The sequence below is a fragment of the Cynoglossus semilaevis genome, chromosome 17 (genome assembly GCF_000523025.1).
Source record: "Cynoglossus semilaevis isolate Cse_v1.0 chromosome 17, Cse_v1.0, whole genome shotgun sequence".
NCBI lineage: Eukaryota > Metazoa > Chordata > Actinopteri > Pleuronectiformes > Cynoglossidae > Cynoglossus > Cynoglossus semilaevis.
Window position 1 is genome coordinate 5758145 of NC_024323.1, and position 17480 is coordinate 5775624.

Here is a 17480-nt window from a genome sequence, read left to right on the forward strand (position 1 = left end):
AACCCCCCCCCACCCCCCCCCCCAAACCCCCACCCCCCCCCCCCCCGCCCCCCCGTCGACAACCCCACAAGCCTCCCGCCATTTTGAGACACCCGTTGATGGACGAGCCTTGGATGTATCCTTGAAGAATCACCTCCTGAGCATCTTTACTCAGCCTCCCACCCCCCATATATGTCTCCAACCCCCACCTCTGGCAGGGAACGACAGTGATAAATATTCATCAGGGGATGCAGTGCATGGATGCTGTAGCCTCGGTTCCCCCTCAACAAAGAGACCCCCAGCTAATGGTGTCCATCCTTGGCAGCCCCCTGGAGAGATTCTATGTGGGGGATGAGATCATTAAAACATGACATTGGCTCAAGGCTGGACCCATCATGTCACATCAACATTTATCCCACCAAGTTCTTTGCCCCCCTCGAGTCTCCATCCTAAACCGAGCTTACCTTCCTCGGCTTCCCTGCACAGATTCGGATGAACACAGACAGCTTTTGAAGGTTGGCCGGGCTGCTCTAATCGTGTTAGTTCAACTTCACAACTTCCTAATTGGCACCTTGGTTTTGGTCCTTGCTGAGATCAGTTTTTTCGCTCTTAACCTGTTCTTCTCAAGCTCCTCTAAATGTGTCGAGCGTGCAGTTTTCACACGACTGTTCGCTCTTTCTCTCTCACTCCCTCTCTCTTCTCACCCTCTCTCCTTCTCTGTCCGTCTCTCCCACCATCCCCTCCTTTTTCTCCGGGTGACCACACTCAGCATTTTCTATTTCCTGTGGGTGTGATGTCTCTCCTCTGCAAGCAATCAGCTCTGATTTGTCAGCATTCTTCTAAGCGATTCATAAAAATTCAGCAAGCTCCGACAAAAGACTTCTGTGTCCCCATGCTTCTCCCTACGCCTTCACTGCCCCTTTGCTCCAGGCTGCAGCTCTCTCCTCCTTCCCTGTCGACCAGGCGTGCTTACACACACACACACACACACACACACACACACAGAAGATAACAGTGGGAGCAGTAAGACATTGATGTGTAGTGTACTTGACTGCGACCATGAAGAGGTTGAGGCTGTCAAATTCAAAGACGTCCTTTCGCAATCTAATCAGTGCAGTCTGATATTTCTCTGTCATTACTTTTTCAGTAGTTGTGTTTTTCCTTCAGTCATTCATTTCTAGTGTGTTTTGTAAAAAGGCCTCTTTGTCTCTGTAAGGTATGACACGCTTCCTAGTAGAAGGCAGCAGCTGTGCATTGGACCCTGTCTGCGTTGTGGTGCCGTGCCCTGTCAAAGGCGGCCGTCTGTTGGCAGCAGCCGGACCACAGTCCTCCTATAATCTTTCAGCGTGCCAGGCCATGCCCACTACGTTACCCTACACAGCTGTGTGACGGAGCACCACTCCTAATCTTGGACAACGTCCCACCTTTTGCACATTTCCCAGATTCCAACTGGTTTTTGAAAGGTGTTGGGCCTAAGCCGTTGATGGAAAATGATAGGTTCAATTTGGAAATTGGGAGATGTCGCCATTTCTCCCTCCTCTTCCACCACTGTAGCTATTAGCGGAGTACTTTCCTTTCTATTTGTCCATTATCTGTGCATCATCAGGCAGACCATTATCCCATTATGTTTTGCATCTGTGGTCCAAATGCTTACTGGAAATGAGTCACCACCAAGGCCAGTGCAAAGGTAGGTGTTACTATCAGGCAGCTATTCATAGTCATCACAACAGAGATGAAGAGGATCTCATTTGAAAAGTCCTCTGTAGAGTCTGACATTCTTGGTCAATTGGGCATTGGCAAAACTAGGAATCCTTACGTGAAACCAGGAGAAGGAGGAGGAGGAGGAGGATGTTGGAAAGTGAAATCATCACAAACCCATGTCACAATCCCACCTCCCGTTGTGTCCCCAGCCCGTGCAACAGTGTCGTATTCAGGTCACTTTTTTACAAGTGCTTGTCTCTCCCTGTTTGGCTCAGGTGACCGGGTCCACCTGTAGCACACTTTAGTTGCCATGGAAATATCCTCGCCATCTTAGTGCAGTGCAGAGCCATGAAGCACCGTCTTTTTCCTCTCTCGCCGCTGACTTGAGCGTCTGTGCGCAGACCACACATGCACGCCCAGATAGTGGTTCCTTCTGGGATTCCTTTGTTTTCTGCTTTTGATGCTGAAAAGTTGTAGGAGCGCACATGCATTTGTTTGTGTGCTCAGTGCAAACACACACTGATAGGCTGAGTAAATCAGCTTACTGAGGCAATGTGCTGGCTGAGCTGACTGTGGTGGTGGGTGCCTGTGTCGCTGACACAGCAGTTACTGTGTGTGTAATGAAAAGCACCCAGGGCCGTGTGTGTGTGTGTGCGCACACTTATCTAGTAACAGAGCTTACACAGTGAAACCAACCTTCTGTGTGTGTTAACACCAGTGAGTTAGATTTCTCTCCGTCTGATCTTCTCCTAATGTTCTCTTAGCACTGAGTTGACAGAATAAACTGCAGTGCAGTGCTTTTATTCTGGAAGGTGGATGAGGCTCTGCAGTGGTTTGACCGTTTCCCCCTTTTCTATTGATTTATTAGGTTGTAGCCTCAGATCAGCCAAACCTAGAAAGGGTTCGTCTAGGACTTCTTCAGGATGAAAAAAAACATTCCAGGGTCAAGTGCTTTTCTTTGAATCTCTGGACTGTAATTAAGTCATGTTAAAAAAAAAACATTTTAGCAATGTCATTTTGTGCTTCTACACATGGAAATGCAGTTCAATTAAATGGCATCCAGAAATGTTCATTTTTGGCCATGCAGTAAGTTAAGGGTAATTGTAGAGTAAGAGTCATTTTTATGACATGGTCTGAATATTGGAAATAAAAACATTAGACTTGGCTTACTGATGAGGTGAACACCTTATCATTACCCTGATTGATATATTCTGCTGCGGACCATATTTGGGTCCATAAACTATGTCATAGATCATATATATGTACAGTAAGCTGTACCATTTTTGCACTAATTAAACTAATTGCTAGAAAATATGACATCACAATGGGGGAATAAAACACTGTAACTGCAAAGGTGCTGGCAGACGCAGGGATTTCATTTGTGAAATGTACGTTTTGTCTTCAAAGTATTAATGATTTTGCATATCTGTACGTATTGTTACATAAATGGTATTCGATTATAGGGGCTCATCTAATAAATGTTTTCTCATTTCATAAGATCAAATCATAAAATGCTCTTGCTCTTTGTCCCAACGTAAGGCAGAAATTTTGGTTAAAAATTTGATTTCAAACATTATTATTTATTTTGAGGGTTCTTGTCCAAGGCCTTAAGACACTCAAGATTGTGTCCCAACAGGTTTAAGTTATTAAAATTCAGCACCTTTTAACCCACCAGCATATCATTTAATAGTAGTAAAAACATAATCAACAGTTGCATGATAAATTATTTTAAATATTTTTAAAATAAAAAAAAAACAACCCACAGTCGGCCCCCAGTCTGAGTTTGAACATGTCTGCTACAGGCTGAACAAGGTGTTAAGCCAGCTCTCCTGTAAAAATTAATTCCACTTCTCCATGTCCTTGACTGCTGTGCTCTGAACGGCTGTATTTAAAAAAAGTGACTTGTCTGAAGTTGTAGGTATTGCAGCTGTCCAACCTAAATGTCATCCTTCCTGTGACTCACTGCGCTGCCGCTTGAATTAAATGCATGATTCATGTAAGACCTCTATCGGGCAGGTCTCCTTGAATTGTACGGCCTGGTTCTACTCACACTGACTGGTGGTGCTGGGGGAAATGCATACCACTGAGTTATTTGTCCAGTGTGGCAGTAATAGTCCAGGTGCCAACAAACTTGGCATCAATTACAAAGAAGTGGGAAATGTCCTTGACCCTCTTTTGTACAAGGACGTAGTCGTGCTGCGGCTTCCACGCCTGGATATAAATTAATAATCTATTCCAAGACGTTTCCTTCCGTTAACCCGTTTTTAAATACTAATGTCATTTTTATTCTTCTCTACCCAAAGACAAGCAACAGTACAGGTGGACAAGGCTTTCGTGGCATGACTACCACAAACAAAGGAAACAAGGCCTTGAAGGTAAGGCTGGCGCTAAAGTGGATCTTAATTTAACGTGAAAGAGTGAATGATTTTTATTTATGAATGGAACGACCTACGCTTACAACCCCACCCCCATCTGCAGGTGAAGCGGGAGCCTGGGGAAAATGGCACCAGCCTGACAGATGAGGAGCTGGTGACCATGTCGGTGCGGGAGCTGAACCAGCATCTACGAGGGCTGACGAAAGAGGAAATCCTGCAGCTGAAGCAGCGACGACGTACCCTGAAGAACCGTGGATACGCCGCCAGCTGCCGAGTAAAGCGTGTCACCCAGAAAGAAGAGCTGGAGAAGCAGAAGGCTCAGCTGCAGCAGGAAGTGGACAAGCTGGCCACGGAGAACGCCAGCATGAAGGTTGAGCTGGACGCTCTGCGTTCAAAGTACGAGGCCCTGCAGAGCTTTGCCAGAACTGTGGCCCGCAACCCCGTCACCTCCGCCAGAGGACCCATGGCCTCCGTCATAGGTCCTCTCATCCCTGGTAAAGTAGCTGCTACCAGTGTCATCACCATTGTCAAATCCAAAACGGAGGCTAGGTCATAGTAGCAGAGATGAAGGGCACGAGATGGAGATTGGTAATAGAAAAAAAAAGAAATAACGTCACTCAGTGCATTGTAACAAGACACAGGGGTAAACTGGGGTCAGTCCTCCTTTTTTACCCCTTGGTACCAACAGTAAAAGTGTGCTTCCCTGTAAAACTGCACGTCTCAGGTTTGATCTGCAAATCAGTCAAAATACATTAAAGGGCAGTTGTACACAGACGGTGGGCTGAGACCCACACATTGATACCAGATGGTATTTCTGAGGTAAATTTTTGAATTAAATATATTTTTTAAATATTCTTAAAATGCTTTAAGAATAAGACTTAAATGTTTTTCTTTCAAAAGTTATGTTAATTGATTGAAATTAACATTTTTTCGTAATTGTACGGAAACACTGTTTGAATATACTGTATGTCACAAGTGTTACACATTTGGCAATAATGAAGTTTTTGATTTAAAAACAAGGGGGCAGTGTTGAATAGGAAAAACCGATTCATATTCATATATTTAAACAAAAAAAATTGATATTTCTTTGAGAATTCAAGAGTTTTCCGTCCAAAAAGTGGAATTTGAATTCAGCGCGAAGAACAAACAGAGCCAGCATAAATCCGACTGAAACCCCTCTGACTTGTTACCATGCACTGACTTGATTTGGGACTAACAACAAGTGGTCGCAGACTCTTGACGTGGACGCTACAGATGTCTTCAACACAGTCTTGATGAATTTCAAACTAGTAAACTAATCAATATTTGTGATTTCGTTGGTCGTCTGTCAGGAAAGTAAGCGTGAAATAATGCTTCCAGGTCTAGCATCTATTTCTGTTTATGCATCTGTGACAGGCTTTACTGAACTCGTCATTATCAATATGACTGGTAGATGCAATAATATATGTATGCACTGAAAATACAGAGGTCCGGCGTAGTTGTGGTGAAGTGGGAACCTTAAAAACGATCGGCGGTCATCGACGATATTGTTTCTGAGCCGAGTGCCATTCCAACACAATAAGATTCTCCTCACGGTATCTGGAAATGAAAAAAATGAATGTTGAATCACAGAAGTATCCCCGTATTTTGGTGGGGATAAGTGAAATCCACAAACATTTTGAAACATCCTTTTTGCTCATTGAAGAAATGTGTTCGAGTCCATTTGTTTTAAAAGATAAATATATATATATTGCATTTTTTGTAATTATCTGTCGACAGGGCCCTTAGATATTTCCAAAAAAGTCTTTACACGAGCTTTACTGTTTGAATTGTTAAGGTGTAGAAAACTTTGTCTAATGTTGGGTTCTTGTTTTTTATGACTAGGTAGATGACCTTCCATTGTTTATAGAAATACAGAAAATGAAAATGTTGAGAAAAAAAATCCTGTGACATCTTTTTTGCAATTGTACCAAAAGTGGCTTATTATTGAAGTCTGATAGCTTTTTCTAGTGACTAGGCGCGTACTGTGGGGTAGCGCGTGATGTGACGTGTAAGTGACAAGTTGGCAGTGTCGTTCACTGTATAGATGTCAATGCTGTGCTATTTAAAAACAAATACAAATCTGTAGAGCTAAACTAGGTGGTGTAAACAAGGTCAGTTGTCTTTGTGCGTATTGGCATCTGTGATATCCTCCGCTTCCGTGGTGTTAGTTACAAATCATACCGTCATTAAGAGTTGACCACATTGACCCACGTAAGACAGAATTGGGTGAAATGGCATTAGTGGATATTAACTCAAAGGCTTTTACCAGAAGCTTACAGTGACACCGTCATTACAGAATCTGAATAATGGTTGCACCTGCTGCTGGATGCCCTCTAAATAAATGGTCTGCCACCTGAAAGCAAATGACTCTATTCATGGGCAGATTTAATTGTTGTTTTCACTTCAGCCTCTGAATTCACAGGGATGGAAACATGAACCTCTCAACAATCAGCTTCCACAGATACACAAAAAAATTTAAAAGTGAAGTTGACAATTTTGTAGTACATTTTCAAGACAGACCCGGTGACGTATATAAGAAATGGACAGAGCCATTGGTGAATATTATTAACAGATTAGCAAAGCTTTGCTCCAGACAGAGATTGTGCAGGGAATTATACTGCAAAGAAACATTTCTGTGGCACAGAACCAATCAAACATTAACCCTCTATAACAGTAGTTCTCAAGGTTTCTCCAAGGACAACTAGTATGAGCTTTAAAATACTTCTTGTCTTGATAATATTATTTACCTTCATTCCCTCTTTCTTTTGGGAAAGTTACATTTTGGAGCCAATACTGCAATGATTTCTATGCCATTCTTTTTTATTTACCTCCATTTTTCCCCCCATGATTCCTTTGGCTACCAAAAGAGGGAGCCCAAGTACCATCATTGTCACACATACTTTAGGTTGAGAACCACGGCAGTGTAGTAAAACCATTCAAGATCGCCTTTACTAAAGCTGGTCCGTCCGACTAAAAAAAACACAACATCTACCTGCTGCACTGCAGAGAAGCACAAATGTAATATCTACATATAAATGTGTGTTTAGAGTTTAGTGTTCCATGTTTATAGGTTAATGACTAATTTCAAAGTGGCACATATGTTTAGGGAAAATCTTTAGAAAGAAAAAGTTTGGGCAAGTCTCCAGAGACAGGGACAGCGAGTACTCTGTAGATTTCTGTAGTAAATCCATGTCTGTGATGTTTATTTTGTAGCTTCTATTCCTATTCCCATTTAGAAGTAAAAGAGATGATACAGTGGGTTGCAGGGGAAAACTACTATTGACAGCCATCATTGACAACCACCTGGCTGGTCCGTCTCTGACCACACTTTATCATCTGCTCCAGTGGTTCTCACAGTTCTTACACCATGTACCAGCTCTGAAAATATGTGGCTCTCCCAGTACCGCCAATAGGACCAACATTAAAATACATTAGCACAGAACTACTCTGTCAAGCCAAGCACAGAATACGAAAGAAGAATCCATTCCTGAAAAACTATTAACACTCTTCATTAGCCACAGCTGCACTGTAAAATTAAGTAGCACCAGAAGTGGCATTTAAATTCAGTTCCTAACCAAACACACACACACTGAACAATTGGGTTCCCCCATGTACCACTAGAGGGTACTCAGGTACCACAAGTGTTACAGGTACCACCGTTTGGGAACCACTGATTTATTTTCCTAAACCAAGTGGTGATTTTTTACAAGTTTTAAAAGTAGATTTTGCATAAGGAACGCAAACATTTTTCTGATGTCAGCAGTATTTTCCTAGGGACTTATTTATGGCAACAAATGGCTACGTCCATGTCTTATATACAGTCTGGGTTAGGGATGTTTTTTTTTTAATTAATATAAAAATTAAAAATTAAAATCTGAAAGCACCAAACTGAGCATCATCCAATTGTAAATCTACCTACTGCTCCTGAGAATGTGGATGTCAGGCTAGTGGACTGTGGCCCAGGGTTTGAATGCACTAAACTTCTGCTTGTTTTGCTCAGGATGTAACGGTTCACTCTAAATAAACATACAAACAAACAAAACCAACAACAAAAAAAAGATCTGTACACTGTACTAAAAGAAGATGAGATGAAGAGATGGCAGCTCCTTTCTTTCCCACCCTCTTCCTTTTATTCTTTTCTTTTAAAATAAGCATCTCATAAAAGGGCTTCAATCCATACTCAGAAAGAGACACGGCACTAACACGTAGAATTACAATCAATAACAAGCTGCCGGCAGCACTTTGTCTCTGCCAAGTGTCACATCCCTCCCCGACTGTCTAAAAGGAATTTAACAGTGAAGCAGTTTTTACACCTCAAGGTGAACGTAGCTGTATAATGATATTAACAGAATGCACTTCATCCACATCTGGGTCCGACCGGTCACGAGGTCTCACAGTGTCGGCGAGGTCTAGGTCACAACTCCGCAGCAGAGACCTGGGTACTGCTTCTACTGTCTGTGCGCCCGTGTGCTATCCTTATTTTTGTCAACGCGCTTAGCTGTCTACACTGACTGGTTAACTGTGGGAAAAATACTGTATGTATCTGACTCTTGACATAGCCCAGTATTGATGTTGGCGTCCTTATTGCTGTGGCCGTCCTGTGGAGTGAATCTTTTTCATGTCAAGTGTCTTTAAAGGTGTTCGCGTGGCACCGTCGACCAATCTTTCAATTTCCGCGACGACAAGACGGCGACTCTCTTACTCACACATACAGGTGTATAATATGTAGCTACAGTAGGTATTAATCACCATTGTGAAAAGTGACCCTTAATATGCAACTCAGTGGAAAGGTGTGTAAGAGTAATCAATATTGTCAAAGTGACTGTGCTTTGTTATTTTTCAAAAGCTTAGCTGTTTTGTAAGGTTTTTTTCGTTTTTTTCCCCCTCGTTCAATGCTTTGCATCCATGAACCTGGTTTGTTGTTGCTTAGTTGTTAAACAGTGTAATAGTCATGTGTTTTTAAAAGGAATTCTGGGACATTTGTGGTGAGCCTGTCTTAACATCTACCCTGGTCTAGACTCGGACCAAACGTTAACAATGGATGTAGCTGTTTGGTCCCAAACGATNNNAGTCTTCACTGACGGGAAAAAAACTATGATGAATGAAGGTTCTTCTCACTCCACGTAAAACCACAGACAAACATTTCTTAAAGAGTTTATGGCAGAGGTCTCTCACTCCAGTTACCCAAGGGAGTGGGGGGAGGGGGGTGGAAGAGTGGACAGCAGTATTAAAAAAAATACAGCATTCAAATAAAAAAAAAAACAACCATTAAAAACACGGGTGTTCAGCACATCTTAGAGTCTGCTGTGGAAACTTTGTCTTCCCCTGAGCAGGGTTGCGTCAGGAAAGATGTCTGGCATGAAGAGTCTGTCAGTATCAGTTTGACATCCTGTGGCAACCGCTGCAAAAAACAAAAAACAAAAATAGAAATAGCAAACTTGGATTCAAAGTGTTGTAAAATAAACTGTTAACATTCACTTGGTCTTTCCTTCAGAGACAGCTGAGCTGCGCTTGCTCTGGAATATTAGTCTGTCTCTTAGTCATCTGTCAAAAAGAGGGACGGATGACTAATGTGAAGAGGGGGAAAAAATATGTAAGTCGCATAGTCAATTCAGAATAAAAGTCTGAAGACCAGTGGAACTGTTAAAAGAAGCAACTTGTAGTCCAAACTCACCCACTAATTTAAATCTAAAAATACACCAGAGCCCTTTTTTTTACATCAACCAAAACAGTAATTAAACCAGCTCTGTCCTAGGACAGTGAAGGCATCTTTATGCTTGGCTTGACCTAATCCATAATCCAGTGACCAGGACCATAAATTCTTTGGTAAAGTGTTTGCTGTTGTTATATATGGAGTTAGTTGTGGCCAGTTTAGCACTTCCAGTCCATGGAAGTCCATTTCTTATTTATGATCTACATGTCTGCCTTTGAAAGAATTGCAGATCCAGGAACTGGACTGGGTTACGTGACTGTAAGAGTTTTCCCTGATATCCAGTATAGTCGTTTTTGTGAACCCAGTGGATGCTACACGATATTTCTGAAAACGAACCCCCACGCAAGACGTGTTTTCTTACTTTGGTTGGATCGTGTGTGTTTGTGCGATTGAGGTTCCTCTGCTGCTACACCGCTCTTTAATGCTAATTGTTTGCTGTAGCACCCTTCACGGCGCTTTTGTTCTCATTAGATGTTTAGTGCATATTTGGAATTGATCTGAACACTGTATTAATTTCCTCCTGCAGATATACTTTGTCACTGGCTGTGGCTTCTTTTTGTCATATCTTTTTCCTCTTTTCAGTTGGAGAGAAGAAATAACAGCACTTGTGTGCAGCACTTGCTCTCAAGACATTGGCGCTTTTTTTAATACCCATATTTCTGCTCTGTAAACAGTTTTTTTTCTCTCCCTCTTATTTCCATGCAGTGGGTCTGTGTTTCCAAGGTGTAAAATCTGACTAAAGCGAGTGGTGATACAAAGCTAATTATCTGTTTTTGTTAATTTTTTCTGTATGGGTTGTAATAAAATATTGCAGTACTTTGTATGAAAACAGACAATAGTTAATTGTAACTATTTATAAATTAAATTATTGTACTTTTTGCAATCTGTAGATAAGTACTATGTATTCATATATACAGTAACAACTGTGGATTTAAACGTGGTTCTCTGAGGTGTCTAAGTTATTGATGTATATATTGTATGTTTGTTGATACAGCTTACTTTATTTTCTATAAGACCAATAAAATGTTTGGAAAAAGGATTGACGAGCACCGTGACTGTTTTATTTTTCAAGGGGTGGGGTGTGGGGGGCTTCAATTGGGTTTTGTCAGATTCTGAGGCGTCATTGACCCAGTTCGATACTTGCAAAAATAAACTGGTGGGGAAAGATTTTTTCGCCATCTAGAGTGGGTTTCAGAAGACAGCAATCATTTAGATGGCACAATTTTCCTTTTCCGAGATCCAAAAAAAGCTACTGGGCGACCCACTTTGGCTAACCTCAGTGGACGTATTTTTGGCCCGACACGAGTAAAACATTAGAGTCATGAAGGATGTCTAGGTGTGCTTGTCCTAGATTAGGTGGAGTAGTGAGTTAGTCATCTCTGCTCCCCGTGGGGCTCCTAAACCCCCTCTGTCTCTGTGTGCCTCATCAAACATCACCCTCCTCAGCAGCAGCACTTCAACCCCAGCACATTGGAAACGCATCTCAAGAGAGACCATTCAGAGACAGAGAGACAGATGGCTGAAGACGAGCTACATCTTACCGCACCTTCCTGCAGGGCAAGTGCAAACCCCGCTGCCTCGGTGCCATTGTAGCTGCCTGGTGTTGTTCCTCCCCTCTGTCACCGGAGGGGGCTCCTACATGACCTGTACCCTAGCACGGGCCTCCTCCGATGCCTGCCCCAGACAACTGGGTGGCCCCTGAAGAGTTGATTAATTCGGAGGGTTGGGTTAAGGTGAGCTGGTCGGCAATCTAGGACAGCATTCTTCATCTTCACCCACTTCTGCAGCAGGTGTCTGCCCCAGTTCTCAGACCCACACCCTGCTCCACAATTAATGTTGCCATCGCCATCAGCGAGGCCCCTTCATTTGCTATGTCTGCCCTGCCAATGCTTGGCATTCTGCTCCGAGAGGCAAATGTCACCATGGTGAGAGGAAAGGCCTGCTAATGTGAGATACTGCATTGGGGTATTTCTTCTGCATTGCATCAGATATGTATGTGAATCTCCTGACGCTGCTACAAGCTGTAAAACTGTTATAATTGTGCAAAGAAAATCTTTATACTTTAAAAACACTATGATTTCTCCACTAGTTACTTCTAATAAAAAAAATCCCAGACAAGCAGGCAGGAGAGGCAACACATGCAAGGCTTTGCAATATTACTGCTTATCAGGTGGTTTCTCTGCACCTGCGCAGCCATGTGTGGGTCTGGGTTTCCCTCTGCTGGCACTTGCGTGTAAAGACGTGGTGTTATTAAACAGGGCTTTTCCACAAGATGATGCTATGCTACCTTAAAGGATTCCCCTGAATCCTGCTGCTTTCAATGAGCGTCACAGGAGTCATTTTTATCTCACACAGTAAAAAAAGACTGCTTCTGGCGAACAGCTATCACCAGTTTGGGAGGTTTTTTTTTTTTTATGCCGACCTTCGGGTCAATGATAAGATCCAAAGTGGAAATATATTTGTGATCATAAAGGTCGTCACGACTACAGTGACCCACTCTGTTTTAAGTTTTTGAGAAACATGCTTGGGGGAGATTTACTGACTTTATATTAGTTTTAGAATCTGACTGCAGGAGAAATGTACTGCTTGTGTTGAACAGATAAACAAACCAAATCGTTTGGAACACAAAGGACGGACGTTTTTTTGGAATTCTCCTCCGTGCATGTTTCCCGATAAAACAAGAAGGGAAAAAAATATATAATTTACATGTTATTATTGTCTTTATTTTTGGAAGGCGCAAAGACTCTTACTATCATCATTATTGTTATTCTTATTATGAAGTTGTTTATATTGAAAACAGACTGTTGACAAAAAAGACAAACGGAACACATTCGTTATCCTTATTCTTGAAGAAAAAAATCTCAAAATAGAAACTGTTGTCTACTGTACAGACAATATTCAGAATATGTTTTAAATTTGTTTTTATTCATTTGAGAGAGAAAAATCTTGGCTACTTGACATAGATACACCATATGATAAGTTCTAGTTCTGAGGTATTATTATTATTGTTGTTGTTGTTGTTGTTGTTGTTGTTAGTATTATTTTTATTATTACACTAACACTTAAAATTATTAAAATGGTAGTAATAGGAGTAGTAAATAAATAGTAACAGTACAGTACTACAAGCATTTTTGTTTATGTTTATTTCAGAGATATTCAATAGAATGATTTGTATTTACGTTGGTGTTCACCGGAAGTAGAGGTTGGCGAACAGATCACAGCCTGACCGAGTCCAGAACATGATCCAGAATGATGTGTGGTCACGTGACAGCACGGCGATCGCTGTTGTTATGTAACAACATGTCTGCGGCGTTCGCCCGCACCTCATCCGACAAACCAGCGTAATACAAGTCGCCCATAATACATTCGGAAATCTCTGTCTGAACTTTCAAAATAAAAGTCACGTCGTACTACTTTGTGACGCGGGCCATTTTATCAACACTTCCTGTCCTCCCCTCGGCACGGTTGCAGTATTTATGTGGTTTGATGCGTCGTTGTGCGTCCTGCGTGGATGCGTCGCCGGCAGAATTTGCGCAACGCACTACAAGGACTGAGGAGGAACCGGCTGTCGTGCAGTGAAAACTGGGGCCCACACGTTATCGACAAGTCCCGTCTGTCATCTGACTTCGAATCGGTCGCTGTGTACGTAAACGCCTCATCTGTTGAGATCGATCACCAGCTCCACAATGATTAAGAACGGACACCGCAGCCACCAGGTGAACACAGCAGCTGCAGCAGCAGCCGTCAAAGACACAGGAACGACCCCGGGCGCTGCAGCCTCCAGTCCGGACAAGAGTAGGCAGAGAATCCGGGTGTGGTGCGACGGCTGGTGAGTAAACTTACGGGAGGATTGATAGTGTTGGGATGGCGATGTGGTTCCAGTATCCACCTCCTCCTCATCCTCCTCAGAGTATGGTCTGGTCAGACTGAACGTGTTGGTCCTGAGAAGGCCTGCAGAGCTACAGAGGAGTCAGAGCATCAATGTAAATGTCATTCTCTCCTCAATAAGTACAGTACAGTCAGAACCTGACAGATTATCACGTTATTATTACTAGAACATCCTTTACACGCATTAATACTTTACCAGGCACCTTATTACACTGTAGCATCTGGTTATTGCCATTGTAGGCTTTAAATATTCAGTCAAACAGAGTCCAAAATCAGGCACAGGGCCCAGAAAAGGCAAACACTTGTGCCACATCTTTTTGATACTCATTATTCATTTCAATATGGAAATACTTTTTTTAAAAACTTTGAAACACTACAGTATTTCTTTATATTTGATGTTTGAATCTTATATCTGTCTCTATGTGTATTTCTGTATGATCTTTCCAACATAATGGCCTCGGGTATTTGGTGTTAGAACAAAAGTGAAAGTATAAGAGTTGCATGTCACGGTGTCCATTACAGTTCCAAATTGAGTACATCATGAGTGAATACATTTCCACAACAACATCCCCTCAGACAACAATTAAATAGTGCCGTGTTTATGACGCAGAGACAAAAACATAGTGCAGTGAATGCAACAGGCTGCCAGTGTTTGTTAAAGTCTCAGTCCTCTGAGCTGCAGCGTACTGAGGGGTTACAAGAACAGATTTTTGGGAAAATCCGATTGCTGCCCCTGGAGGAAAACCTCCCAGCTCAGACTTGAAATTGTGCAAATTAAACGCATCATAAGTCGCCAAACAAAAAGGTGAGTCAGATTCAAGTTCAAGTCTTTAAAAATTCAAGTTCCATTTCATACAACTTGTAGCTTTTTTTGCTGTATTTTTATTCAAATTATTTCTCAGCAAACGTTCCATCTTGCATTTGTTGGATGTTATTACTTTGTTGCTTTTTAATATTTAATTATAGTCACCTAGAACCAGTATGACTGATCCAGACCTGACTCCTCTTGAGTCGTGACGCCTTCACCCAACATGATGTGAAAACATTGTGTAAGACTAAATAAATAAGGCGTCCACGCAGTGCTGGGCATGTCTTTAACAATGGATCACTGGCTGAGGAATAACATGAGCGTACTTAAAAGAAAGGGCAAGGCCAGCTCTGTAGAAAAATGTCACATGTCTTGAGATCAAAGGTCAAACAGCTGCTTTTAAAATAGAACAAACTATCACTGACAATCTAAGGTATTTAAAACAAATCTTTTTGGTAAGAGTTAGAAACAAAAGTAGAAAGAATTCTGTTGTCATCGTACAGGAATAAAGGTGGTAAGAAAGTTGAACAGACACTCAAAAAGGTGACAAGACTAAGGCAGTACAACTACACATCAGTAAAAACCTCTAAGATAAGAGGACCTGACAACAGTTTTCCTGACTTTGATTAGGCTCCAACTGGTCAGTACTGGGCTGTCATTTATGAACACAACCAGTTCTTGTGGAGAGTGAATTGTCCACCCCTCAACTTAGGGGAGACCCAGCATCATTTACAGCAGTGTTTCCCCAACTCTTTTTCTCTCTTTTTCATATTATAAAAGTCACAAACATTAGCAACCCAAGTCAATAGACATTATTTGTAAACTCCTGGGAAAATGTTGCGAGACGACCCAAAAAAAATCTCTTGCAACCCACTTGAGGGTCCCGAGCCAGTCTTTGGGAAACAATGATTTACAGAACCACCTGAGTCTCCCTGGTGAATAATCAAAGAAATACTACTCCCCTGTAATACTCATAAAAAAATACTATTTACCTGTAATAGCAGTTGATCATTTGAACTTATTTTTTGCCTTAACCTACACTATATTTGGATCAACTTTATTACTATTCATCACTACTTTTTCTAGATTAAGTTGTTTTATTAGCTGCTTTATTAGCTGTTATAGACAGACATTTCATCTTAGCATTTAAATATTGCCACATCTTTTGTTTTCTTGTTTGTGTTTTGTTTGTTTTTTTACTGTTCTCCTTTGTAAGACATTAAAGGTCAGATCCAGTCGTTTCAAGGGTATTTTGCGTCTAATTGACTGAACAGGTTTAATGGACCAATCTCAGTGAAGTTACACTGTGTTAGAGACAGGATAATAAAAATGTCCTACAGAGTCACCTTAGACAGTGTCACTGTCTGCACGCAGTCACTGTACTTTAACCAAGTTATCTGTGTATGAAAACCAAAATCAGAGAACAAACACTAAAGTGCAAAACTTGTACTTTGGGTGTGAGAACAATAGATTACATAACCCCTACAAGGTGCCAATCTGGCAGAAAAAAAGTCTGGCCTGATGGTACAGCAGCACGACTGACTGTTTTGAAGTCATGTGTATGAAGGACCGGATTATGTTGGCTTTTCTCCAGTAAAATTCCTGCCATTTAGGCGTGGCTGTCCATCCATAGTTTGTTAGCATGTTCCAGGATGTTTGGGATGCCAGAATATTAACCGGTGGGGTGAGCGCGCAACGGGAGCCAATGTCAACAGCTCCAATGTCATTGACCTCGTGGGCTGGTGACGGCCACATCGCCCATCACTGGGCACATTGTTTCCTGAAGCCTATCTCCAAGTGCCTACTGACGTACAGCATTGTCAGCAGTGCGAGGGGAAAACTCCCAGGAGTGTGCAGTCATTGTGTGGAGACGTGGCCCGACCCCTTCGCCTCAGCTCACAGGAGCTCACTGTTCTTATTTGTTGTCCTGAAAGAAGGTGACGAGGGGCTAAAGGTCAGTTGTCAGAGACGCATCATCAAGGATGGGGCCAAAGTCCACATCCTCTGTGCACCAGCAGTGGTGGTGTTTGTGTGTCCCCACCGGACAATAAACATGTTATTTTCAGCAGTGGTGAGGTCATGGTGTAGTGTTCAGTCTTTCCACATTAATTTGAGAGCATTGATCCAGAGAAGTAACCACTGAATTATCAATAAACAGGCACTTCTCTCTGATGCTCATCACAAATACAGTCTTAATGTGTAAACATGCAACACATTTTTTATTTTATATATGTAATTTATTTTTTTTATTTTTTCTTCATTAGTTATTTTATCTCCAGTGATCAATAACAAATCAACAAAACAACAAAACACAGCAGGACACCGCACTATTGTTGTCTTCACATAAACAGTCAACTGGGTTAGTTAATAGGTTAACTGGGTTTTCATTTATCTATACATAATTAACCACACCACTCTATGTATGAAAATATGTACGTAATGCAATGGGAATACAGTGTTCATAATGAATTAGTGTCTCCTCCCAGCACCTCCCTTTCCTGTAGTCAGCAAAACATTGGACTATAGATCAGCACAGAATGGAGTCAGTGACACAGGCTGGGTTTAAAATATGGACGTAGCTGACATGAAGAAATATGGGGTCAGCGTTGTGATCCCATTTAGACTAAAACTGCTGTTTTTTCCAGGTATGATGCAGATAATGGAATGAAGTCAATAGTTATTTTACATTTTATCTAGGGATTTAAATTACCAAGTCAATTCACATCAAATATTTTTTGTACATTTTCCGATAGTTGTTATGGTACCAAAACACCCAAGGTGATTCCAGGCATGTCCTACAGTAATGTGTGTATTAGTACTTGACAGTATTCTGCCTCATGTTGTTTTTTTTTTTTTGGTCTTGAACACCTACGGCATCTTCAAATCTTTCACTGCATCCCAAAGTTTAAAAACTGTGCAGGCAACCCGTTCATTCCTATGCACATACTGGGCCTGTGTTTGAGGGAAGTGTCGAGTTTTCAGCCTATCCTGAACC

The 17480-nt window shown here is 41.7% G+C and overlaps 2 protein-coding genes across 3 annotated transcripts in view; both read left to right on the forward strand.

Annotated features, from left to right (window-relative positions):
* Positions 1-6435, forward strand: part of LOC103392835 (transcription factor MafG) — a 16571-nt gene extending 10136 nt beyond the window's left edge. For both annotated transcript variants that reach the window (XM_025064428.1, XM_008329571.3), the window contains exons 2-3: positions 3984-4055; positions 4159-6435. In XM_025064428.1, the coding sequence (XP_024920196.1) occupies positions 4020-4055; positions 4159-4611 (489 nt within the window). In that variant the 5' untranslated portion in view covers positions 3984-4019 and the 3' untranslated portion in view covers positions 4612-6435. The remainder of the gene's footprint in view (positions 1-3983; positions 4056-4158) is intronic.
* A 6580-nt stretch (positions 6436-13015) lies between these two features.
* The window catches only part of LOC103392834 (ethanolamine-phosphate cytidylyltransferase-like), an 11647-nt gene continuing 7182 nt past the window's right edge, over positions 13016-17480 (forward strand). Inside the window, exon 1 of the mRNA XM_008329568.3 lies at positions 13016-13618. Coding sequence (XP_008327790.1) covers positions 13476-13618 — 143 coding nt within the window. The 5' untranslated portion in view covers positions 13016-13475. The remainder of the gene's footprint in view (positions 13619-17480) is intronic.